The sequence below is a fragment of the Phyllostomus hastatus genome, unplaced genomic scaffold (genome assembly GCF_019186645.2).
Source record: "Phyllostomus hastatus isolate PE091 unplaced genomic scaffold, TTU_PhHast_1.1 phas_scaffold_501, whole genome shotgun sequence".
Lineage (NCBI taxonomy): Eukaryota > Metazoa > Chordata > Mammalia > Chiroptera > Phyllostomidae > Phyllostomus > Phyllostomus hastatus.
The window spans coordinates 15,322,737-15,349,629 of record NW_025334033.1 but is presented as its reverse complement, the minus strand read 5'-3'; the positions used below and the strand labels follow the sequence as shown (position 1 = coordinate 15,349,629).

Here is a 26,893-nt window from a genome sequence, read left to right as displayed (position 1 = left end):
TAGTTTTTTGAGGAAATTCCATACTGTTTTCCACAGTGGGTGCACCAGTCTGCATTCTCACCAACAGTGCACTAGGGTTCCCTTTTCTCCACAACCTCCCCAACAATTGTTTGTTGATTTGTTTATGATGGCCATTCTGACCGGTGTGACGTGGTATCTCATTATGGTTTTAATTTGCATCTCTCTGATGGCTAGTGATGTTGAGCATCTTTTCATGTGTCTCTGGGCCCTCTGTGTGTCCTCCTTGTGAAGAGCAGCATGTGCATGTGTCTGCAGGAAGGGGAGGAATTTGGGCAGACATCTTTGGAGACTGGCTATCAAAGTGAAGGAAAGGTCTTTGGAGAAGGATTAATGTTTTCAGTTTTAATTCTAATTTGATTAGCTTCGTTCCCCACTAAAGATCTTTCATGGTATTTTGCTACTGTGATCTCATAATGAAAAATGAACAATGTCTCCATGTTCTGTTAGGTCACAGGTGGCAAACACAAGGCCCGCAGGCTGAATCCAGCCCTCCACCTTGTTTTATCCAGCCCTGCACCTTGTTTCTACCCAGCGGCAGCACAGAGCTCTCACTTAACTGTTAAGGAGCAGTTACATTTGTACAGCCCTAAAATTCCATTCCGCCCTTTGAAGGCAACTGCGAGGCTGATGTGGCCCCCTGTGAAAATGAGTGTGACACCCCTGTGTTAGGTGAATGTTAAGGGTGCTGTTCTTAGCTTGTCCACAGTTCTACATTTAAAGAATTCACAAACCCTAGCAATAATATTACAGTTCTAATAAACTGGCCAATTTTATTTTGTTTATATGTAAGAATCATGAAACTCCTAACTTCCCCCCTTGTTCTTTCCTTCTAAGAAACTCAGGAAGAACGTTGCTTTTTTAAGTATATTTTATTGATTATGCTATTATAGTTGTCCCATTTTTTCCTCTTCTTTATTCCCCTCCACTGTACACCATGCCCACCAGCATTTCCCACCCCTACCCTTAGTTCATGTCCATGGGTTGTACATATAAGCTCTTCGGCTTCTCCATTTCCTATACGGTTCTTAACCTCCCCCTGTCTATTTTGTACCTACCCATTATGCTTCCTATTCCCTGTACCTTTTCCCTCATTCCCCACTGATAACCCTCCATGAGACCTCCATTTCTGTGATTCTGTTCTCAGGAACAAATTTAATGCACAGTCACTTTAACTTATTATTTTAGGTATTTGGTTTGTTTTGTCTTCCTTTTATATGGGATTTTACTTTCAATTTCTATTAATAGCCTAAAATTTTTATATATCTGTTGGTGTAATTTATCTCAAAAGTTTTTTTTTTAGAATCAGGGGTTATCATTAATAAGTAAACAATTTATAGTTGCCAACGAAATTGGTGTTGTAGGGAGCTGAAATCTATTCTTTTTGTCATAAATGGAGTAGCCACATTGGTAATAGAATAAAACTGGATTAGGAATACAATCAAGTTTTTATCGTAGATCTAGTACCATTGAATTCTAGTTTGCAGTCCTTGTGGCTTTACCACTTTCTCAAGTGGCTTTTTTGTTGCAGTTATTGCTGAACCATTTATCAGCACCCTGAGGTTGGAAAGGAGAGAGGGCGATTCCCAGGCGAAGACGTATTCCACATGTCAGGTGGGCTCTGAGCGGGAGAGCTGCTCAATTAGACGAGTTACTTGGTTCAGAGTTCTGAAGGGTTGTAAATTCCTAGACCATCAGTCATACTTACATTCAAATATAAGTATCCAAATACATTAAGTCCAAATATAGCGCCACCATTTCATGATGTTGGTGCCGGGAGACAGGATTTATGTCTGCCCTATGGACACATCATGTCTGCTGTTGAGTTCTTAAGTTCATGGTTTTGAGCTCAACTATTCTGATATCTCTATTAATAAAGAAGATATATTCTGGAGACAGGCTTTTGTTTTGTTTTCTTTTGTTCTTCTTCTTCTTCTTCTTCTTTTCCTCTATTTTTTTCTCTTCCTTCTTCTTTGTTATCAATGTCTTCTCCTTTGTACTCTGCTTTATCATCGTCATCCCATCTCATCTTTTCTGTCTTCTAGAAACTTCATCAGCTGAACTTCAAATAAAATAGGGATATGATAGGTATATCAAATAAGAGTAAAGCATTAAGAAAATTAAATTCTAAGTAAAATGTTAAATTTTTACCTGGGGGTTCTGGGGTGTTCAAAAAGAAAAAACAGGGGTCAGGTTGTTGTTAGGGGAGAGAAGGAGAAAGATGGAGGGAGGCAGCTGAAGATAGTTGGAGAAAGTTCTGGAGTGACACATCCGGTCAGCCAGTGACCTGGGCTGGACACCGCAGGTGCTGAGGTGCTACAGATACTAATGACAGCTCCCTCACTCCTGGCAGGCTTAGTGCTAGGTGACCTGTGGCCTTAATCTGATTGTTCAGGGGACCAAGGGCTTTTGGAGGAGAGTCAGGGCATGAGAGAAAGATGGACACTTGAATGCCAGAAAGGATTCCTATAAACAGAAATTAGAGGAATTCAGTGGAAAAATCAGATCAATTCATCATTTATTACTATGCACCAGTGTATGTGGCACTACATAAAGTTTGGTGCCACCTGCTCTCCTCATGAATAATGGTTCATTGTCTGCTATTTCCCTCACTCATTTGACAATAAATTATTATTATGCAATTAGACCTTAATAGGTGCCTTTGATAAATAACTTCTAAAGACTTCTTGTTTTTAACTTTTCTTGCATATGAAACATGACTCAGATTTTTCTCTATAGTCAGGCCATCCATCTCTGTAGAAATATTACAAGTTAGCACACTAGTAGGACAGACATTAAAAATTTCTAAATGCTGAAACCAAGGCCCAGAGAAAGTTCATTGAAATGTGCTCAAGTTATTCATTTTTTTTCACTATGAAGTAGAAAGGTATGGAAGCTGAGTGACACAGTGGCAAGAGCTGATTTAAGTAGGCGTGTGTCGTTGCATTGGAGATTATGCCTCCTCTTCGCGTTCGTACGCTAGAGAGGGTGATGGGTATCTGTAAGTCCTCAGCTGGGCTGCCAGTAAACACACCTGCATCCTGGGGGTGCCAGCATTTTCTCATTCTCGCTGATTTGGCCTTCGGTAGAGCAATCAGTCTGTCAGTGGTCAGCACTGGTGGGGGGCTGGGCACCAGAGTTTTAGCTCCTCAGTGCTACCTTGTAATCGGTGGAAGTCTCCAGATTAGGTGGAGTTGAGTGGGATGGGCTTTTAAAGGAAGGTAGGTATCTGTGGGGGTAGCAGTGAGGGGGTGGGAAAAGGAGCAGAGGGAGTCTTCTCTCAGAGTCTGAGGGGTAACTGCCCCCCACCTCCACCCCACAGTCTCACTTCTGATAAGCAATTAGAATAGCAAATGTTCTGGGATGGGCCATGGCAATTCTAGGTCTGTATACTTGGACTCTTGTTAAAACTTGCTGACTCAGTTATCCAAACTACTAATTTACATTACACATTTAGATTCTGTGTAATGAGCATGCCAATGAAGAAAAAGCTCAAATTCTTGTCTTTTCTTCTATATCATCTCTCCCAGTAATTCTGCAGAACATCTGCCTACTATAATTGACAACTCTTTATTGAGCATTAGCCGTGTTTGAATTGGACCTGATGCTTAATTCTCAGAGTGACCACCCTGTCTCAAGCCTGTTGATATTATGATCTTCTTTCCAACAATTGTAGACAGAACTATATCGGTAATATCTTTCTATGCTTTTGCTGATGAGGTGAACATCTGAGATGATGTGGACAAGTGCTCTGCCAGGAAGGACTTGATATGCAACCTTCAGGTGGACAAAAAGTTTCGAATCTCTCATGGGCTGCTGCTGCTTCACACCCCAGAGTTTAGGCCATTGACCTCAGGTTTGCAAATTTTATATCCCATTACCACCCTGTGAGCTCTGTACTCTCCAGGGCCACATAGCTGATGTTTTAGCTGGAATCTGAGAAAGTGTCTGAACATTTCCTGAAGAGTTGGCGAGGAGTGATTTGGCAGGTCAGTCATAAAAACCCAGAGCTAGTGGCTGGGGTATACGTTCTAATTACTGTGCACTGTTTCCTATTTGAGCCGGGTTGTGGGTGGCTGGGTAGCGTGGGATGGCTTGTGGGACCGACTGTATTTTAAAGAACCGAGGAGTCATTTTCAATGAACGCTAATAAGCATTGGTCATGTTTTCAGGGAAGCTTGAGAGTGCAGACATAGACATGCCTGGGGTCTATTAGGACGAACCTCAGACAAGTGGCTTGACCTATCTGAGCCTCAGTTTCCTCACTTGTAAAACAGGATTGTAATGCCTTTCTGTGTTGTCCTGAGGCTTAATGAAATCATACATTTCCAGTTCCTACTACAGCACCTGGTGTGTTCAGCTGTGGTGATGAAGTTGGTAATAATTTTGATACACATCAGGAAAATGAGGGATGGAGTCATATAAAGAGGCTGGATTTTTATGGCCAATGCAAAAAGTTAGATGATCATTAATATCTGGATACCACAGTCTCCACTTCCTCTTCTTGGAACCGATTATTTTCAGAAATAAAAGGAAGCAAATATGAACTTCAACATTTTAAAAAAATGTAATTTTAATGGAAACTTACTTTGTCTGTGGAGCTCTGGTTATACCTAAAGGCAGTGTGCACTTGAGGTTTTTATTTTTAAATGTCCCCTCCCCCAGATTGTGTTGCCTTCTTTGGGAAATAAACTTACTAAGTAGCATTCCTTATTAATAATATGCCTGTTTCAACTCCTCCAAAGAAGTTTGCATTGTTTTATTGGCAGATGTAGCAAACAGGCCCTGTCTCTTTCCTAAGGGACACTTTTTTTTTTTTTCTCCAAGAGCCTTTGTGAAAGGAATTTGTATTTTAGGAAATGGAAAGACTGGCCTCAAACCATTTTCTTTGGCAGCAGTGTACAGAGCACCCTGAAAGATAATACTGTTTTGCGGTGAGGTGCTTGGCCATTTTTTGAAATGTGCTTTCATTGGTTACGATCAAGTAGATAAGAAGCCACACTACCTTTCAGCTCATGATCTCAGAGGTACAGAGGTGCACTCTTTCCCAGCTTCTACACATCAATCCCCAGGAGAAGTCTGGCACTGCTCCTGTTCCTATGCCCATCCCTGTGGCCAAGGAGATGGGGCACTTGGACCGGCCAGGCCTGAGCCATGTGGAATGAATTCCTCTTAGGAAAGAGGAGTTTGGCCAGCACCGAAGAGGAAGGAATGCTAGGTGGGTAAGCAACAACACATCTGCACCCAAACCAAGAAAGCTCTCTTTTTCATCCACCCAGCACTTCTTCAGTTCGCTCCCCTATTACTGTTCTCTCTGGGCACTTTGTGGGCAGGCCTAGCTTGCATGATTTGGGGTCAGGCTGACACAGATTGGCCACCCCTGAGAAGAGCCATGGCCTTCACTTTCCAACTGAGCATTCCCTTCCTTTGGCTTCACCCTTTGTAGCAACGTAATGTTCGCTCAGTACAAAGGGATTCTTATTTGTTGTTGTTTTACTTCTGTGCCTTATTTCTCTTGAGAAATTGGAAATATTTTTATTTTCTTTTAATGATTCTCAGTTTGGTTTTAATGAGAGTTGACTTTCAAGAGATCTTAAACTATTGAACATCCGGGAAAGTGGAACAAAACATACATTATCTTAATTGAGACAAAGCTTTGGCAGAGTTCCTAAACCCCGCCCCCTTACATACCATCCCCTGGTTAACTGATGGGCAATAAACTCTACGAAGTTGTGGTTGCTTCATACTCATTCACAGCCTGTAATAATAAGAGTGCTTTAAGTAAGGAATGGTTTCAACAGATAATATGTATTTTTCTAATTGTCATTAAAAATGTTCAAATTATCTGATACTTCTCGTCTTCTTTGGGTAAATAAGACAACCACTAATACAAAGTTTACAAAGAAGCAAAAATATAAAAAACAGAGCAACAAATACCAGGTACTTTCTATACTCTACTAACTTCTCAAGAAAGAAATAAATCTCTAATAAGAAAACAAACTTTTGAAAGTTTTGAAAACTTTCAGGAATTTTATAACAATATGCAAGCCATTTTTTCCTTCTTTTTTGACTTAATATTAAGAGATATTGTTGACCATTCAACAGAATTCTAGACAGCAGGGTTTCCTTTGACCTTGGGTTGACTTATCTGTTCATTTGCCTTTGGGCCCTTCCTTGAAAAGAGGTTAACACATATTCTCTTGTAGTGAAGAACTGGAAAACATACCAGGATTTCTTGCTAAATGGTTTCCCTCATTTGTTTCATATACCCCATGACTATAAGAATTCTTTCATTTGTGAATAGAAAACCCAAAATTCAGCCCTTTTATAGACCTGATACAAATCAACCCCTCAAATTTATTATTATTTTTTGTTAACAGATGTTAACGTAACTTTTGTTATGTTTTTTATTAAGAAAGTTAAAGTATTCTTATGAAAATGAATCGTGTCAAAAAGTGGTTGTAATGCCCAGGGGAGCCCGTTTCCTGGGCTGACATGCTTAACTATTTGTATAATGTAGTTAAGTCATTTGCTCTTGGATTCCTTGTCTAATGAACAATAACCTTATTTTAGCCACACACTTGAAATTTGTGCAAGCACTTGAGTTAGTTTTCGCCTCTTATTTAAGATGGCAAATGTGTTGGAAATGGACTGTTATCACCTCTAAATGGAGATTCCCATCCCTCTTAAGAATGTTGAGTTAAATAACAGTAAACGTGGCTCTTTAAATGCATGGTGTCATGATGGTGTGTAGGAGAGTGTGGTGATCAGGACGGATGGAGCCAAATTCGGTTTCATAGTTGTTTTTAACTTTCTTTTTAATGTGGAGAGTCCAGTAGATGTACAGATAAAGCTCCAGCTTCTGCAGTTACCTATTAATGGTCAGTCTTGTTTTATCGATTTCCTCCCTCCCCCCAAATATTTTGAAGCAAACCCCTAAAAAATAATTTAGTGAGCATTTCAATATGCATTTTCTAAAACATAAGGAATATTTAAGAAACATAAACATGATACCACCATCACATTTAACATTAACATTAATTTAAAATATCATCAGATCTCCAGGATTTAAGTTTTACTGTTAGGTCATACATTTTATTTATTTATTACAATTGGTTCAAATCAGAATTCAAGTAAAGTTTATATTTTGTAACTAGTTGATATATTTCTTAAATGTTTTTAAATGTGTAGCTTCCCTTTGCCATTTTACTTTGTAATTTATTTATTGAAGAAATGTTTTCATGCTGTAAGACACCATTTATATGTGGAATTTGAAAGTCTGACAAACTCAGAGTAGAGTGGTGGTTACCAGGGACCGCTGGGGGGGTGGTGGTGGAGTGGAGAGAGAGTGCCTGAAGGGTATAAACTTACGGTTATAGGATAAATTTGGGGATCTAAGGTACAGCATAGTGATTACAGCGAATAATACTCTGTTATATACTTAAAGTGCTAAGAGAGCAGATATGAGATGTTCTCACCACAAAAGGAAGTAGTACCTATGTGACAGGATGGACATATTACCAAATGCTATGGTGGTGATCATTTTGCAATATATAAATGTATCAAATCAATGCATTGTGCTCCTTAAACTTATAGTGTTACATGTCATTTATATCTCACTAAAGCTGGAAAATAAGGAATTGGTTCATGTCCTGTAGAGCACTGCTACTTAAAATGCCAGTCCATAAGCCATTTATTGCCAGTTTGTAACAAGATGAGAAGCATGTGCCAGAGTGGAAATTCAGTATGTCACTAAGCACACTATTTAGCTCAGCTGATATTTTTTTCATAGCGAGACTTTCTCCATGAAGGAAGCAGTGGGGTAATTTATTCCATCATAAGCTCCTAATCTCATTATAGACCTGAATACATAGTATGTGGACCAGCACTGGCCAGCCCTGGGACCACGCTTGGAGTGCACTGCTGTTGAGTTTCTCAGGCTGCTGATGACTGCACTGCACTCCAGTGATGGTGGTACTTACCGGGTTCCTCTGTCTCCTGTGTTTGCTGTGACTTGCTTGTTGGCACTAGAGGCAGATCCAGTTCAGAATCATCTTTTTGGCAAGAAGGCTTTGTAACTGGTATGTGTACTCCTATTAGGAGGCTCTCCATGCCTGCTCATATCTCTTTTTGTGATGTTAACAGCCATTGATGATCACTGTCTAGCTCCATTAATTTTTTAGGATAGCCATATGGGCATATTTGAATGTTGTCATTCCCTATTTATTATTAATACTGTAAAGTTCTACACATGGTTTTGAACTTATACTCATTGCTTCACAGCCAGCAGTGTCTATGATGCTGCCAGGTCTGATTTTTCTGCATTTGTCCAAACTGACCCATGACTTTGAGAGTTTGGAAAAATTATATACTATCTAATACTGAGGGTTAGCAATTATTAGGTATAAAATTGTGGAAAACTTATACAGAGGAACCCAGCACTAGAGGGGGCAGAAAACAAGGATATAATTATGCAAGTGTCTATTCCTCTCCCCTTACCCAGTGATTTTTGTTTAAAAGTCAAGATGGAGAAACTCAGCGTGTTACTTTTATTTCACAATAAGAGTTTCAGGCCAGGGTCTTATGAAAAGATGGTAAGATTTTTGGACTATGGGTGGAAAGCAGATGTTTGCAGATATCTTAACAGTCAGAAGTGAGTACTTGTATTCTCATTTCATCATTGCTTTCTCAGGAGTTTTCCTTTTTTATTTAAGAAATAGTAACTTTTAAATAAACTTACTGTGGTAATCATGTCACAATAGTTGTAAGTCAAATCATTATGCTGTTTACCTTAAACTTATACAGTGCTGCATGTCAGTTATGTCAACAAAACTGGAAAACAAACAAAAAGAAACAGTACAACTTTTTAAAATTTTTATTTTTTTAACATTTTTAAGTGTCATTCCATTATAGTTGTCCCAATTTTTCCCCCTTTGCCCTCTTCCACCTAGCCCGCTCCCCTGTTCCCATAGTGAACCCCCACACTGTTGCCCATGTCCATGGGTAATACATACATGTTCTTTGACTAGTTCCTCCCCTTTCTTTCCACCATTATCCCCCTCCGCCCTCCCCTCTGGATGCTGTCAGTCTGTTCCATGTGTCTATGCCTCTCATTCTATTTTGCTCATTAGTTTATTTTGTTCATTAGATTCCTCTTATAGGTGAGATCATATGGTATTTGTTTTTCTAAAGAAACCATCATCAAAATGAGAACTGACTGTGTGGAGAACATGTTTGCCAATGATACATCAGACAAGAGTTTGATCTTCAAAATATATAAAGAACTCATCTGACTCAATGCCAGGAAGACAAACACCCAATTAAAAAATGGGCAAATGACCTGAATAGACACTTCTCCAAGAATGACGTACAGAGGGCTCATAGACACAGGAAAGGATGCTCAGCATCACTAGCCATCAGAGAGATGCAAATTAAAACCACAGTGAGATGCCTCACATCAGTCAGAATGGCCATTATTAATAAATCAACAAACAAGTGCTGGTGAGGATATGGAGAAAAGAGAACTCTGGTGCACTGTTGGTGGGAATGCAGACTGGTGCAGCCACTGTGGAAACAGTATGGAGTTTCCTTAGAAAACCAAAAATGGAACTGCCTTTTGACTCAGCACTTCCACTTCTGGGGATATGCCCTAAGAGTCCTGAATTCAAAAGAACTTATGCACCCCAATGTTCATAGTAATGTTATTTACAGTAGCCAAGTGCTAGAAACAGCCTAAGTGCCCATCAGTAAATAAGTGAATCAAAAAACTGGGGTACATTTACACAATGGAATACTATGCAGTAGAAAGAAAGAAGGAACTTCTACCTTTTGCAACAGCATGGATGGAACTGGAGAATATTAAGCTAAGTGAAATAAATAGTTGGTGAAATAGTAAAACTTCAGTGATGAAATGAGATTTTTGAAAAACACTGGTATATCCAGATCCCCATGGGGAAAAATGCAGCGATAAGAGCAGCTCCAGCAGCTTCCTTCTGAACATTCATGGGGGAAGTGTGTGTGTGTGTGTGTGTGTGTGTGTGTGTGTGTGTGTGTGTGTAAGTCACATTTTCTGTGTGAGTTTCAGGTCAGTGAGAAAGGTGTGCACAGTGCCTGTGGACTGATGTATTTTTACTGCCTAAAGTCAAACTTGCAGGTAAACCGACAGGGTTTTACATCAGAGGCTTTGTCCTTGGGAGCTGCTGCAGAGACTTGGAAACCTTTCAGGTACGTTAGGAGGCAGAATGGGTGGACATGCTTCACTGCTTTGCCTGCACCATCTCTTTCTCAGAGGCTGTCACTATGCTGAAGTTTTGTGCCGACAGCATCACCCCCTGTGCGAAATTATAGCTTGAAACATGAAAACTGTCACACCTCCCCCAGAGCTCAGAAGGTGTTGCAAGGATGGTGCTGGCATCACTCAGGCAGAGAGAGAGATCTTTTGGGTTGAATTTCAGGGAAGTGCTGTGCTGGCATTTGGAATGAGCTGCCACTCTCCCTGTACATTGGACAGAGTGCTGGTAGCCTCTTCATTGTCACAGAGCTGTGACACTGTTAGGGATTTGCAGAGCATCATCTTGGTCACCTCGGCCTTTATGCACTGGGTCGGATATTTGTCTGCATGACCTGATGATTCTGCTTCAAGCAGCTTTTCAAAAGACAAGACATGCCCCTGTCGAGTGTACATACAAAACACATTCCAATGGAGCTATGAGTAGGTTTTGAATTATCTACATTTTGAATCTGCACATTGCTCCCCACCCACCCGTTCCCCTGAACACGGAACATGTTAAGAGCCAACTGCTATTTCTTTTGTCATCATTTTCCTTTTCCAGTCTACTTTGCAAGATTGGTCTTCAAATTTTTGATTTTGCAGACCTAAGAAAAGAAAACCAGAATGTAAAAAATGATGCACAAATTAGTTTATATGAAGGCATGCATTCTTTTTGGGATATTTGTGGGAACACCTGTCTAATTACTAATCTAAAAAATCTTCAGTATTAACCTTGGGATGTCTTATGAGTAAATTCTTTTGATTTTTAATTAGTGACTTCTGACATGCTTCCATTGTGTAACCTTTGAACAATTCTCTCAATTTTAGTCTCCTCATCTAAAAATGAGGACAAAAACACATTATCTTGATAGAATTTGGGGGAAGGGTCACATGATTATTTTGTAAATTATAAAGCTCTCTAAAATTTGCTAATAATTTTTATTCTACAGTGTGATTTCACATGGGCTAGATAAATTCCTTAGTCAGATTCCCTTAAATTTAAATTAGACTATTTTCGTTAAAAGTTTTCCAGATATATAAATGTTTAGAAATAAATACTTACACCTTTGCTGCAAATGTAATTGGAAAGTTAGAAAAATAAACTTCTCAAGCTTTTGACCCCTAATGTTCTGAACTGTTAATTTCTATGAAATAATCTCAACTACTGCCTGCTTTCAGCTAACCTCCTCTGACTTCTTAAAAACTTAAACTCTGTCAATGTTTTTTGTTGTTGTTGTTCCTTAGGAACAATGTTGTCTCTGTTCTCATGCAAGAGTTGGGAAGAGAAATGTTTTGAGAGACTCACTGCCCCTTGACTCCTATGAAGTAGAATTAGAAATATAAGACCTCTGAAACTTTGTAACTATAAAGTGTTTCTAAATAATACATCTGAGACATGGGGAAACCTAACTCTCTACCCCATGAATTCCACTTATGAGTATCTTTTGTTATGTTTTGGTTTTTTATTTTAATTTTTTATAATTCAAAAGAGTGAATGAAATTAATTTATTTCTTAGTACTAATTATCCTTTTCATTCCTTTATTTTATTATTGAGTTTCTTCTAAGCATATTTACATTTTCAGTAAATTTAATACTACTCTGACAGAATTCTAGTTTATGTTTTCTTCGTTAATTGGACACTCCACACCTTCATTTACCATCTGAGATTCAGGTATCATGCTGGGTGGTGAAGATAAATCTGAACTTTCTATCTTTAAGGAACTCACATTGCAAAAGAAAGGGTAATTTTTTGGTTTCAGGGGATCTGAAATGCTCGAATAACTTGGGTATAAGATTAAAGCCACAAAATAGAGTTCAAATCTGACTTGCTTCCTTGTTTCACCTGGAAGCTACTCCTTCTGGAAATGGCTCACTGAGCCCTTGTACTGTGAACCAGTCCTGGGGACTGATTTTATTGTGCCGTAGTTGGGGCTGGGGTGGGATCCTTTGGTGTCTAAAAGAAGTCAGGTACACTGAGAATTAGAGTATCCAGTTGTTTCACAGTTGTTAAGTCCCTACTTTGTGGATGTACAGGCATCCCATACTGACCCTAACGGTCTCTTGTGCTGGGGGCAGGGGCTGGCGTTGGGCCCGGGGCTGAGAGAGCTCAGATTCTGGCCACTCTCTTAGAGCTGTGTGCAGTGGCCTGAGTTTAAGGTGTTTAGTTTTCGTTGTTCTCTGAGCAGCTTATGATAGCTGCAGGGACCATGGATTCGAGTGGCCAAGTTTCCCTCTGGTTGCCTGCTGTGGAATGTGTTTTCCCATAGAAACAACATTTTAAGCTGTGGTCAGGTTCCCAGACCAGCCTATAATAGCCTATTTAGCTGATAATGTAGCACAGAGACTGCTATTTGACTAGCCTGGGGACCAAACCACCACCTATTAACATTGTTTCTATTGGAAAAGCCATTCTGAGTTCTAAATACCAATATAGAAATGACATTTTTGGAGCCCTTCCTGTTTGTCAGTTGGGAGCTGCCAGGACTCAGAACTGGAATATCCCATCACCCTGCGCTCCCAGCTCCTGAAGAACCCCATTCATTCCCCTGAGCCTGACCCCACTGGCTGGTCTCCCTGTCTTTTCCTGGGGCTGCCAGTACATTCAGAAGATATCATCGCCCTGGACAGAGCTCTTGCTTTGAGAATTTCTGGGAAGCGGCAAGAGTCAGGGTTTCTGTCCCCAGTTTCTTCTGTGGGTGATGAAGAGGAGGGAAGGAGGTGAGGGAGCCGAGGTGAGCAGTGAATTCCGTAGACACAACCCTGAGCCGACCTCTCACTAGGCAGATCTGGACCACCTCCTTAGTTTTCCTGTTTGTGTTTCAGTAATTTTTATAATTTTGCCAACCTTCAGGAGAGTGCAGCGTGACTTCAGCTTGAGTAACTGGAGCAAATATCCCAGCAAAAGAAGATGCTGGGCTAGTCCTGGAAGTCATAGGTCAAGCCAAGGGGTTGCAGGGTTCTGGGAAGCAGCACGGTAGAAACTGTGCATTTGCATGGTGTCATTGGACAGACCCTTTCAGATGCTGGGGAGATGCACATTTGAGGCATGCTGGTCTCTAGGCTTTGAGAAAACCCTTCCTCATCCATATAGGTTCAAATAGTAAAGTCCAAACTTCGTGAACAGATACACCCCTCTCCATGTTTCGATGGGAACACCTTTTACATAACCAACCAGGGGTGGGATGCTGGCGGGCCAGCACAGACCCGTTCCCTTGAGAGCAGTAGGTCCAGTGCAGACTATGACAGCAGGTTAGCCAGGTCGTCGCCCTTAGAAGTCTGGGGGCCACGTGGTTTAATAGTTTGTGCAGAGTTTGGTGTTCTCAGTTTTGCTTAATCCAGAGCACTAGATGCAGAAAGAGCCCAGAGATTCAGCAGGATCAGGACTTGCTGCACACGGCCATGTGCTTCTGGTCTTCATGGTTCCTTCCTGTGACATTGCACCCAGTGGCTTTAAATCCTTCCTTTCTTTTTTTCAAAGACAATCACATCACACACACACACGTTTCGGTCACCTATAAAAGGTTTCCACAGGATTAAGTTGGCTGCCAGTCGAAAATGACCTCCAGATTTGGGGAACTGCCTTCGCTGCTGTTTCTTCAGCTTCTTAGGCTGTGTGTGTGTGTGTGTGTGTGTGTGTGTGTGTGTGTGTGTGTCTTTAATAGTGTGACCTAAATTCTTTGGTTCTTAAGTTCTTGGGCTATTGCTTTTGATCAACACAGAGTTCCCTCCAAAACACAGTTTGGGGCAGACAGCAAATGAAAGTGTTGGTGCAACAGCCTCTGTGTGCGGCCTGTACTGTGAGTTACCCCACTCAGCAGTGGGAGGAGCCTCTGTCCAAACAGCACATCCAGACAGACCTTCCAAGGCCGCCCTGTGAATTTGTGATGGGTGTGGTTAGTGGCTGGCCACGTATGGCAGCCTCCATCTATGGCTTTGGTCAGTGGCACCAACCTGCCAAAATAAAATATGCACTGATTTGTGAACTGAAAACTTTTGTTTCATTGCTTTTGGGATTTGGGGGTTTCTTTTGCCAAAGAAATAGGTAGAACCAGATATTCATATATGATTTTGTCTACATTGATTTTGTATTTTTCTCAAAGGAAATGTATTGAATCCTGAGTTGTAAACACTGATAACTTCACTGATCAGAATGAATTAATGATCAGCATGCCAACAAAGTAACCAAGGCATGAAACCATTATATGCTATTGTCTAAATGCCTGTCACCTTTCAGATAGGCATGAAGCCTTCTCCCTTTAAATAGATTAATTTATAAGAAATAGTTCTCACCATTAGACATATTTCTATGTTGGCGGCATTTACAGGTGGCCTCTATATGACACCCAAAGGGATAGTATTGATCTTTGTTAACTGTACTTTATATTTAATAAGGCATTTAGTTCTGTGTGCTTTTAAAAAGATTCCAGGATATTCTAGACATAACAGACACTGTTTCTTTGCTTGAAGAACTATGAGTCTTGGACCATAGTGGGTGGGGGCAGGTTTCAGGCATGAGAATGTAGACAAATAATTCCTTAAAATTTATAATTACAATATAGCACATGTAGGTTTTTGAGAGGTATGTCTGGAACTGTGTGGGTTGGTTGCAAGGTGGACGGGATTAATCGGAGAGTAGGGACTAACACCATGGAGAGAGATGAAATGACACATTCTGAGGGAACAATGGAAGGAGAGTTCAGACTTAGCGTGTGTGTGTGATGGCATGGGGCGTGTGCGGGAGTGAGGGCTGAGATGGTGAAGAGGAGCCCCAGGGGAGGGTGGAGATTGGTGAAGATGAGATTGACAGGTAGGGTAGGCCTGCCTGGTAGAGATCTGCAGCTAATAAGATGTTTCACATTTTGTGGAGGGTGAAGGTCTGTCCCCAGATCATAGTGCAGAATTAATCAGGGTGATGATGGGAACATACTTAGCTACACTGTCCTAGTGGGATGGAGAGGAACTGGGGAGTCAGGAAAAAAAATGTGGTATTGGACAACAATGAAACACCAGAATTTGGACAAGGGATTTGCTAATGGAGTTAGAGAATTTAAGGGGCATTTTAGCAGTGGGATGAAATAAAATGAGTGACTCCTCTCAGCAGCTGGGAAACATTAACTCATAGCTCAGATGGTCTCTTTCTGAGCCTGCTCTGGCTTGGGCAGCTGGTCCCTGCTCTGGACTCCTTCCTCTCCTGGGCTGGCCTTGATATCCATGTCCTACCTTTTCTGTTGACACTCTGTGCTGTACTGACGTATGTGCCCATGTTCCTTCAGGAGCAAACGCTGTCTTAGTCATTTTGGGGGGCACAGTAACAATTTTTTTAGTAATATCATGGTTATTAATTATTATTATTTTCTTTCTTAATAAGCTTTTCATTTTAGATTTCCAAAAATTCACCAGGGTACTACAGAGAGTCCTCTTATACTCTGGGCACATTTCCCTCAATTGACATCCTATACTAGTATAATTAATGAACCAATAGTGATACATTGTTAACTATAGTGCATTCTCTGATTAAATTTGCTTAGAATGCCCAGGATCCCATCCAGGATCCCATCCAGGATCCCACATTACATTTAGTTGTCGTGTCTTCTTAGGCTGTGACAATTTCTCAGACTTCTCTTGTGTTTGGTGACCTTGACAGTTTTGATGAATATTGGTCAGGAATTCTGTAGATTGTCTCCTAATTGCAATTCCTTTGGAAGGAAGTCACTATGCACAGCCCACGCACAAGGAATGGAGAGTTCTTCTCGACCTCCTTGAAAGCAGAGTATCTATATAAATTATTTGGAATTTTCTAGCACAAGAGATTAGTTTTTTTCCTCTCCCATTTGCTTATTTACCCAGTCATTTATTTATCACTATAGCCTCATGGACAGTTATTTTATATTTTGGATTATAATCCAATACAACTTTTGTTATTTTGTTTCTCAAATGGTTCTAGCTTTGGCTTTTGGGAACTTTCATTTGGCTCCTGTATCCTTTGACATGCCTCCATTGCTGTGTTTTTGTTTGTTTGTTTAGTACTTTCTTATTTTCTGTTACCGCAAGATGCTCCAGGCTCATCTTGTATATTTCCTGTCCAGTTCTAGAATCAGCCATTTGTCCCAGGACAAATGTTCCTCCTACTGGAAAAATGGTATCAGAAACCAAAATCTGGGAGTTAAGTTTGCTCATCTTTGTCATTTTTCTTTCTTATGTAATAACAGAGTGCTTGGCATATAATAGGTTCTCACTAAATACTGCTTAGCAGCTTTGTACTTGTGGGCAAGGTGATTAAATTATGTGTGCTGTTGCGTGCCCAGCAGTGAACTTACTGGCTACACAGGAAGATGAGCTGTGTAATCTTGGTTACATTGAGTTTGAAGTAGAATGCTTGGTTTTAAATGCCCTGAGAGTAGGAACTAAGAGAGGGAAAAAGGAAAGGAGAAAAGGAAGGAGGGAAGGAGGGAGGGAGGGGGAAGAGGGAAATAGATGGATATTGGCTTTAGAAGAAGAGGTAATGGAGTCACTAATCTGCTGGGGATGGAAGAGAGCAAGAAGAAGTTAAAGGCTTGCAAACCAGAGTACGAAATTGTTCTTTTTTTTTTTCTGTTCTTTTTAACTGCATGAAGTAGGTCAGAGAGGTTGGCTGGCTTGTGTCTTCAAAGAAGGAAACCTGGATTGTCCATATGCCAGCCAGTGTTGACCCAGACAATCCAGAAATGAATCCCTGGGTCTGGATTGCCCAGCTGAAGCTTGAGGAGGCCATGGAAGCTGTTTTCATTACCAGGGGTTGAAGTTTCATTACTCAAGTTGTTGTGACTGGCAGATGGGCTGGAACAGTCACATGTGGTATTCAAATCACTTCTGGGAGATCTGACCTCTCTCTTCAGTGAAGAGGGCCAGAGTAAAGGCACTAAAATAAGGAGGAGCCTTTGCAAAGTTATTGGAGCAGTGGTGGGGTCCTTTCATCCGATAGTATGCATGTTTTTCTTCCCTTTTTCCTTTTTCTCTTGATAAAAATTTTGTCAGAGAACTAATACAACCAATATGTGTGGCTCACAATGTATGTAGCTTATTTGTATATTATTGCAATATAATTTTTCATCATCTATCACATTGTTGACACTGAAAATTAATTGCTTGTAACACTGGAGAACAGTGGCATGTTAGGATATTGCCTTGAGGCATGTCACACGGGTGGTTGGGCCTTCTTCATTATGTGGGAGCAAATGCCTTTTGATATCCCTCCATAATGACACTCAAGGGGACTGAATCATAATTCTTTCCCCCAAAAGTCAAAAAACCAGGCAACTCATGGAGGTGTCCACCTCATTCACCGTTATCTAATGTTTAGCATCCTCTTTGCCCAAGGATGTAATCACTTCACAGCCTAAGAAACGCATGCATATGCAGTAAGAGCCCCCTGAACTTGGCTTTATTTTCCCAGTCTTGTCTGAAAGGAGTTTGCACTGGGGAGAGGAAGCAGAAAGGCTATCTTACTGTCAGAGAGGCCAGACTCGCAGAAGTGGGTTCTGGCTAAGGGATCTGGACACACTGCAGACATTTTGCACAGAGGCCAATTCCTGCAGTGATGTGGTCAGATGTGGTAGAGCCCAGCTGTTCGCTCCATTGAGAGGGGCTTTAGCTAGCCCACACAATCTCTGAGTGCTGCGTCTGAACTGGATCCAAATATCCAGCCTGCGGAGGCTCACCCATCCCCCAGAGTAATTGGAAGAGGGCTGCTGCAGAGCACAATATTCACAGCAGTTTGTAAGAGAAGTTACTGATAAGGACTTAGCAATTTACAAAATGTAATGTACAGTGGTGATGTGGAATATAAATGTATTTTCCCCTTTCCCCCATGAACTATTAGAGTACAGCTAGAAATTGTTTGTGCTTAATCTTCAGTCTATTGATGGACATTTTGTGATTTTTGTTACTCATGCTACCATGAATGCTACTGGGTAAAATGTCATCTTGTTTCCTAACTACATCTGTGCCTTAATGTAGGGGTAAAGAGGGCATATTTCTAGGTATGGTTTCCTGAGTTCAAGTCCCCATTCTTTACCTCCTAGCTATGGGACTTTGGCTAGGGTGTGTAACCTTCCTAAACCATAGTTTCTTCAGTGTTAAGGACAACAATAATAGAACTTACCCATGGGGTTGCTATGAGGATTAAATGAAGTAATGTGTCTGTAGCATTTAGCTTGAAGTTCTTTTCCCTTTAATTTGCTGAATACCACTACTGCCACTTGCATGGAGCTTTAACTCTGAGGGTTTGTTTTTGTTTTTTTTTTTTTTTTTTTTGGTGGGCTAATGGGTACGGCTGATGCAGTGAAAAGGAAGAGAAAGAGGTATAAGAATCCTTCACTTCCATTTACACAGAAAGGGAGCTTCACTAAAAAGACTTACCTTCTTTGTTAATACTTTTTGTGCTGAAACCTTAAAGTCTTTTACAATGGAAATAGTCCAATATGTCTGCTTTCGACTTTACATGTCTTGGTGCTTTCCAACTTAAATAAGACATTCATTTATTTCCAGAATTAGAGCTGTTTTTTTTTTCTATGTGTAAGTAGAACAGATGCCACCCAGCTTGTCTGAACGAGCTCTGTTAGTGTGCAGTTCTCTAGACCAGGGTCATCAGAGGAGAGACCTTATACCTTTGTAATACTTTGCATGTAGCCGTGGAACCTAGTAGTGTTTAGTGGTAGAGGGTGAATGGTGAGATTAAAACAGTCATCCTGTGAGGATGTTGGTTGAAATAGCTGAAGTTAAATTATAGATGACTTATTATAAACTTGTGAATCTCACAATAAAAAATCAGAGCACACCAACTAAATAAGTCACAATTCAACATTACCCAGAATCTTAATGCAGTGGAATGAAGATGTGATAATCAATGAAAGGGACTGTGATAACTGACTAATAAAACAGAAAGCACCCTGTTAATGAGAGAAGATCTTCATACCTTTAAAGTGAGTTTTTGCTTTAAAAAATGATGATCAAAGTATAACAGTGTATATTTAAAAATGAACAGTTATGGTAGGCTTTAAAGTGAAAAAGAGAAAGAATTCTCTCTGCAGAAAATTCTTCCCCAGATCCTCAACTCTTAAGGCAGCCAGTTTCAACCATTTGTTTTTTGTTCTTCTCACATTTATCTGCGTGACACCATCTACTCTGCTTGCACCTTGATGCCTGGAATTAAACGGTAACCACTGGCTTCTTGCCATGAAAGGTGGGGACATAGCTCACTAAGATGTAACTGCTACCATGTTTTGTCTGTGGGTTGATTTTAAACACTGCAAACACAATAAAGAATGATGATATTTCTATGATTTTTAAATATACTTTGGAAAACATTTTGAATATCACGCTTTGTAGGACTGAAATGACTGATTCTGGACTCTTTGTTTCTCATCTTCTCCCTGTTCGGTGTGTTGTTACTCCATGAATACACTCATTCTTGTCAGACAATTTGCCCTGATTTTTGTTTGAAAAACACAGTGATCCCGAGCACAGGACCCCCTGTCCAGGCGCAGGGTGCCTCTGCAGCTATTCCAGGGTTTGGTGTGGGACTGAGCTGGGTGCAGTGGGGTTCTGGGAAATGGGCCGTTGGTGGGGAAGGTTCTGAGGTGGCTGACTTTAGCCCAGATTGTCATTTTAGATCAAGAGAACATTTATGACATTTGGAAGGGTGGAGTGCCTCTCCCTACCACAGCCCCTTACCTTCTCTCTTCTCTCACTCTCTTTCCAAGATTTTGAGTTGCCCTAGGAAATTCTTTGCACTCTGACCTGAAGTTTTGGGCACTACTTTATCACAGGAGGGGTGGGGTATTGACAGCTGTTGGTTATGAATTCTTAATAAAGTCTTCCTTCCTTTATTTCTTATGGTTCCTTTGCCCGAGTAGGTACTGTAAGTCAGAAGATGCTACATTGTATTTTCATTGTCCTTTTCATGTATGAAGCTTTTCACATCCCTTGTTTCATCTGATGCACACAAACAAACATGATGTATACCAGGCAGATATTTTATTATCCCAATGTGTAGAAAAATAAACTAAGGCACAGAGAGGCCTTAAAGTCACATAATATACATACATCAAGTCTCTAGTCAATTATTCTCTGTTTACCCTCGGAGAAGCCCTGGGCAATTGGGTATGGATTTAGGAACATTTGCCTGGCCCCTCCATCATTCTTTCTACTTCTCTTTCTGACCTCAGCATCAGTCAGTCTGGTGTATGCATTTTGCCGTGCAGAGTGTTCCGGGTTCTCTTGGGCTGTCAAAGGAGTACAGGACGGGGCAACAACCTCACCTTTGTTCTCAATCCTGTATGTGGTCCATGAAGTGAGTTCAGAGGAAATGCAGTAGGGTTCTGTCCAATTACAAATGGTCTGCATTTATAGGGAGAATGTGTGAGTGCACCCCAACTGAAAATACATTTTAGCCGTGCATTTTAAAAGGCTTATGCCTATGGGACTATTATACCAGGAAGCCTTGAAATAGCTCCTAGTCTGTGAAATTGATTGCAAAACATTCGACCTTCCATAGTCATCTCTGAACTCCAGGAACGAGCATTAATGTGTAGGCCTGTAGATATGGTGAAGTAAAGGGAATGGTTTCTTCTGGGTCTCTGTGTTCTATTCTCTGCCCTAGTTTCCACCATAGCTAGACCCTTACCCAGTTGGTCCCTTAAATTTTTAAACATGGGTCATCTGGATTTTGAATGAAGGCTTTGGACTAAGACGAGTGGTGAACTGTCTGTAAACAAGAAACCCCAGAGGGGTGTTGGTCTTATTTTCCCGTAACTGCTGGTATCAACCATGTTTCCAAACTTTGGCTAAAGAAATATTTATGTGTTTTGGCTTTTATTTATTCTGACTAATGTCAGGATTTGCATTCCTGTAATTCTAGTGAAAGGAGGAATGTGGTCATTCTTTCTTTCAAGAGGTGAGCTGGGCCACAGGAAAAAATATACCAAACTTCAATGAATAGAAGTTTAAAGCCTTACATGCAATAGATTTTTATGATGACCTTTTTTAACTAGATTAGTAGGAAGTTTGTTGTTTAAATTACACTCATGTAGCTACACAAGTATTTGTACTGTGTCTTGTGATAGAGGTCCCTGCAGCTTGCATCCCTGGTTTCTATCTTCCCGATGTGCTACATGCATAGGTGACATGAGGGAATATCCTTATTGATACCATCATGTTAAAGCGTCTCAAACTAAGAAGCCAGCATTGAGTCCCATGAGTTTGCTTTTCTCAAAGATTCATCTTGTTCTTATAACTCAGGATTTTTTGCTTTTATTTGGTCATAAGTTATGTTTTTTTTTTAAAAAAAAAACTGTGGACTTCTTATAATGGAACTTTTTTTTTTTTTTTTTGCTTTTGTTTCAGACCCAATGTCTGTGGATCACGGTTTAATGTTTACTGTTGCCCTGGGTGGAAAACCTTACCTGGTGGAAATCAGTGTATTGTTCGTAAGTAAATAGACAATCTGTCATTCTGCATATTCTCCTTTTGTTGTTTTGGTTGCATGATGATTTTTAGTACTTGGTCCTTTGTAACTGCTTACCAGTAATGTGTTCATTGAAGAGCCTTCCAGCTCTAAGATTTTCCGACTTTCTCTGAATTCAGGTTGGGAAATACATTGACTTGGTCAAACCACTGTTATCCTTTAGTCCAGTGACTTCTTTTAGGATATTTCTGAGCTATAAGGAAGAGGGCCGTAGAGCACTGGGATTCTTTGGTCAGCGTTGCATGTCATTACATATGCTGTGCCTGGCTGCACAGATTATGGAATCACTTTGGAGGGATTTTGAAAAAAATGCTACCATTGCTGCTTTCCTTATGGTAACCTCTAACTTTGTTGGCCACCCACATGCCTGCCCAAACCTTGTACATTGAATTAGGGTGGTCAAGGCCAAAGGCAGACATCACTGTTAGACAAAGGGGAGAGGAAGCAGAGAGGGCATCAGATGATGACCAGCAGGAAGACTAGGGGAGAATGCAAATGATCCCAGAGATTCCTCTATGGACCCTGCCGCTGTGGCAAACTGCCTTATTCTCAAAATATCCCCCCAATGTTGAGTGACACCTCACATACCAGACAAGATATATTTAATGGAGAGACTAAGTTCACTTAGTTATGGCATCTGTCCTCCTTGAACATTTATACTCATCATATCTATGAAATAATCTTCAGTTTCCAAAGTACTCTATTAGTATAACAGGCAGAATTCAGAGCTGACAGGACATTTAGGAGTCACTTAACCCACCTTCTCACTGGGCCAACAGTGATCTGTGGAAAAGGATAGATTATTCCAACCAATATTCTCTTGGTGACCCGAAAAAGTTTATCGTTTTCCCAATTCTTGATTTTGACCAAGGGCAACTTATTTGTTTGTCACATTGTGGTGTATTTCAAAATCAAAGTTGAGTCAGTAAGAAAGGGGTATAATGGTATTTGGAGTTTCCTAAATGAACTTAACAACAGAAACCTTTCCCTGGCATTCTGTAGAATCTCTGAGAAATGCCATCTTCAGGTATTTAAATAAATGTTTATAGGGTCCTTTGAAAGCTTCTTTCTTAATAGTTTTCAATCTCCATCCATAGATATGTTAATGTTTCAATGAATTTTCTGTCAAGTGTATTATATTTAGCCTTTGCTCATCTCATTTGCCTCTTGCAAGGTTGTGTAGGAGTCTGAGGAAAGGGCTCTGCCTATGAACATAAAAAGTAGTGACCAAGCCTTAGTTTGATGATAAATATGAGTCATTTGCCATTTAAGCTTACTCCTTTGGCCACTAGCAAAGCATTTGGTACCAGTATGATATCCGTATCCAGGTGTCATGAAAATGTTAATATTTCTCTAAAAGTGAGCAGTTTTCTGACTGTGGAATCAGGACAGCCACAGTGGATTTCAGACATCCCTCAGACTGGTGATGTCATTCACGGTTGGACTAAATGTAGGATAAAAGCTGCTCCATAGATTGTATGTTCTCAACTAGCACGATCTGAAATAGAGAAGTAGTCTTAGCAGGCTACAGTGTTTTTATAAAAATTATTAAACATTAGGCATTCATGATAAAAATAGTTCCATGAACACTGTGGTAATTTTTATATCATTAAATCTTAACGTTAATGTAAAACCAGAATGCTTATAGGTATATAAATACGTTTAGGTGCAGGATTTTTGATTGTTTTGTTTTCCCTTCATAGGATGTCTGGGGCTTCTGGGAGGTGGAGTGCTGTGGAATAAGCAAAGAGAGGCAGAGCAGCACTGATGTGGTTAAGGGAGTTAGCAAATTTTACAGCCAGGGTTTATTTAGCCCAACAGATTTGTTTTGTAAAGGAATAAACCTGAGGCCTAAGATCACATAGTCATGATGGCAGAGTTAATGAGGATCCTGAGAGCCCAGGTTTCCTCACTTGAGGACTCGGTCCCTGTCAGTCACTGCACGCCAAAGCCACGTGCTAACAGACCTCTGGTTTTATTCACAGCCATTTGCCGGCATTCCTGTGGGGATGGATTTTGTTCTAGGCCAAATATGTGCACTTGCCCATCTGGTCAGATATCTCCTTCCTGTGGCTCCAGATCCAGTGAGTATAACATGTCATTATATATAATATTATTTTATGTGGTTACACCCTATTTTCTCCTAAATTTGCTTTTGGTTTTTCTCTTGCCTGTAGTACATTTTTCACTAGAACATCTGCCTTCTCTGTTTTGCCCAAAATATTTGGAATGACTTTTCTCAATCTGGCCTCCCATTTCCCTTCTTTACTCTTTATAGGGAAATTGCTATATGGGACACAGTTACTATGAGTAATATAAAGATTATGACTTCCTTCTGTGTAGGTATTGCCTTATTTATCTTTGTGTCTCCAATGTAAACACCATAAAAGATGCTCAATGAAATGATTGTTTAATGAACATATTGGCTCAAGAAAACTAGGCAGTCTTCCTTGTGGTACTGAAATGTGAATCTTATTAAACACTTTTTGAAAATTCAAGACCCCGTCCTTTGCAAGAAGAAAATGTAAGAAGTCATCATGGCAGCTTCTGGGGATGATCTGTCATGAAGCACAATGATTTTTCCCTTCCAGAATTTTCCCCCTTTGTTCATTTTGTGAGCCAAACAAGTGTTTACAGTTCTTTCCTCAGAACCTTTGCTTGCTTGTTCTCTAACTATGAGGCCCTCAGCAGTGAATTAGGGGAAATGTAGGGGTTGGGAACGAGTTGAGTCATTATTGGTTATTAACAAAATTGAAGTTCATGTTCTTCAACACCTTGACCATCACCAAGACAAAAAACTTGGGTTCCTTTCCAATTTCCCATTTTTATTGAGAGAATGCACTCCTCTTTGGTGTGTTATGTTTTTGACAAGGTTTTAAGGGAAAGTATTGTAGAATCTATCAGTAAGAAAAGGATATAATGGTATTTGGAGTTTTCTAAATGAACTTAATAGTAGAAACCTTTCCCTGGTGCTCTGTAGAATCTCTGAGAAATTCTCTTTTTTGTCTATTGCAAGTAGAGGCTTCAGTGTGGTCAATGTTCATTACTCATTGAGTCCTAACAGTTAAGCATGGCTCTTACAAGTCATTTAATAGGACAAGGCAACTAGTACTTGGTAGCAGACCCTCTTGGTGCCTTGGCATTCAGGGGTGAACATGGATGACTCTGCCTGAGACCATTGTAAAATTTTCCTGGCCAGGGAGCATGCCAGGTCTGCATGCAGGGCAAGATGGAAAGGCTGGGGGTGACGGGGTTGTTTAAAGGTCCTAGAAGCAACTTTTAACCAATGACAGATGGAGAGTGCTGGAAAAGTGCCCTCATTTCCTTGCTTCTCAGTGTGCATAACTATGAGGTGTGTTCTGCACTGCCTCCTGGAGTTTCCCACTTGCCCACAGTAGGAATAGGTTTGATAATGTACTTTATTAACTTCCTTCTCTTTCCTGGCTCACTTTCCCACTCTCTTATCAGTGTTTCCTGAAATTATTTCCAAAATAAACTACTCACATTCAAATTATTGTCTCAGAATTTATTTCTGGTGGAAACCAAACAGAAACAGTCTAGCACTAAATACAGACAGTGTAGATTGGGGTAGAACCCACCCCCACTGCCCCCAGGCTGGGACTCATTTGCTTACTGCACTGAGTGTGTGTCCTCCACACAACAGAAGGTTCATTCCATGCATCAAGGGCACCTGAGCTGGAGGAATAGAAAGAAGCAGAGGAGACAGCCGGCAGCACAGGAACAGGTTGGATGTCTCCATCCCCATCAGGATGACCCTCAGGCTGCTGCTGAGGAGTGAGAGCCTTGGGGTGGGGGGAGGAATTTGCATTTCATGTTGGGAATAGACCCATCTCTCAGATTGGTCCTTCAGTCCTCTGGGGGAAGAAAACTTAGCCAGGTGGCAAAACTGAGAATCCAGCTGGGAAGGTCTTCAATGATAGTGTGAGTCACTAGTGATTTCTCAGCCAAGTAATGATATATCTCTAATGAGATGTGGCCATAAGCTCTTAACAAGATCAGAGGGAGAAGCTGTGGTCCTAGTAGACCTCGAGCTAGCAGTGAGGTACGGAAGTGGTAAAATCCAGTGGCCAGGTTTAGGCTAGAGATTGAAGTTTAAGACTTGTGGATGATGTTCTCTGAAGAGGGCTGGGTCCATTTATGATGCTGGGACACTGGAAAAAGTCCCCAAGTAGCTCTTGGATGAGAGTAGTGTGAAGAGGGGGATTTCGATCATCAGGATCTTTGAGGCATTTGAAACCTTTAATGTCATCGGTTTGGACTTTATATGAACTAGTATTGTCTAAACAACTTGCAGAATTAAAGATGGTAGAACATTTTAAATTAAGGGTACTCAAGGGTTGATCAGAACTCATTTCTCATCTTTTGAAGTGATGTTCTAGGGAAGACCTATACCTTCCTGTAGATCTTCTGGCCATGGTGTAGTAGACAGCAAATGTGGGTAGACCACTTTTGCTAACTCCCTTGCTGGCAGAAGGATAACTGAATTTATTGAAATGTTTGCATTTACTACCTGTGGTTCTATAAAAAGAGGGTAAATTTAGATCACCTCACCACTATTTCCTATTAGAGATTTTGTGCTTGTTCTGTGACAGGCGTCAAGGAAGTCTAGGCAAGTTGTAGGACCTCTGAGGCCTTAGTTTTCTCATTTGAAAATGAAAAGAATGAAAGAAGGATTGTTTTTTTAAAGTTGTTTTTGACTTGAATATCCTGTGATTCTGAAAATAGGAAATGATCTCTTAGTGGTCTGAATGAGAGATTGCATTTCCAGAAGGTCCAGAGTGCAAGTCAGCCATTCCTTTAGAAATCAGGAGGACGTGGCTTCCCTTAATCTACTTGGAGTCTTCCCACTGGCACTGAGGCACTGGGGCAAAAAGAGAAGATTGGTTAGGTCAGTGGGTTTTCTAGACTTTAGTTCCAGCTCTGTTAGGACCCTTCTCTACTCTATTAGTCTCTGAGGCCAGATGGGCCCTAAGTGATCCTAATTCTCATAAACACTTGTCACAGTTGACTGATCCATGAATTTACTCAAACTCCTCATAAATATATATAAATATAAAATAGATGATCTTCTTAAATGATA

At 40.5% G+C, this 26,893-nt stretch overlaps 1 protein-coding gene across 1 annotated transcript in view; it reads left to right on the top strand.

The window, feature by feature from the left end:
* The window catches only part of FBN1 (fibrillin 1), a 228,157-nt gene that overhangs the window by 9,895 nt on the left and 191,369 nt on the right, over nucleotides 1–26,893 (top strand). Inside the window, exons 3-4 of the mRNA XM_045822406.1 lie at nucleotides 21,672–21,754; nucleotides 23,778–23,876. Coding sequence (XP_045678362.1) covers nucleotides 21,672–21,754; nucleotides 23,778–23,876 — 182 coding nt within the window. The remainder of the gene's footprint in view (nucleotides 1–21,671; nucleotides 21,755–23,777; nucleotides 23,877–26,893) is intronic.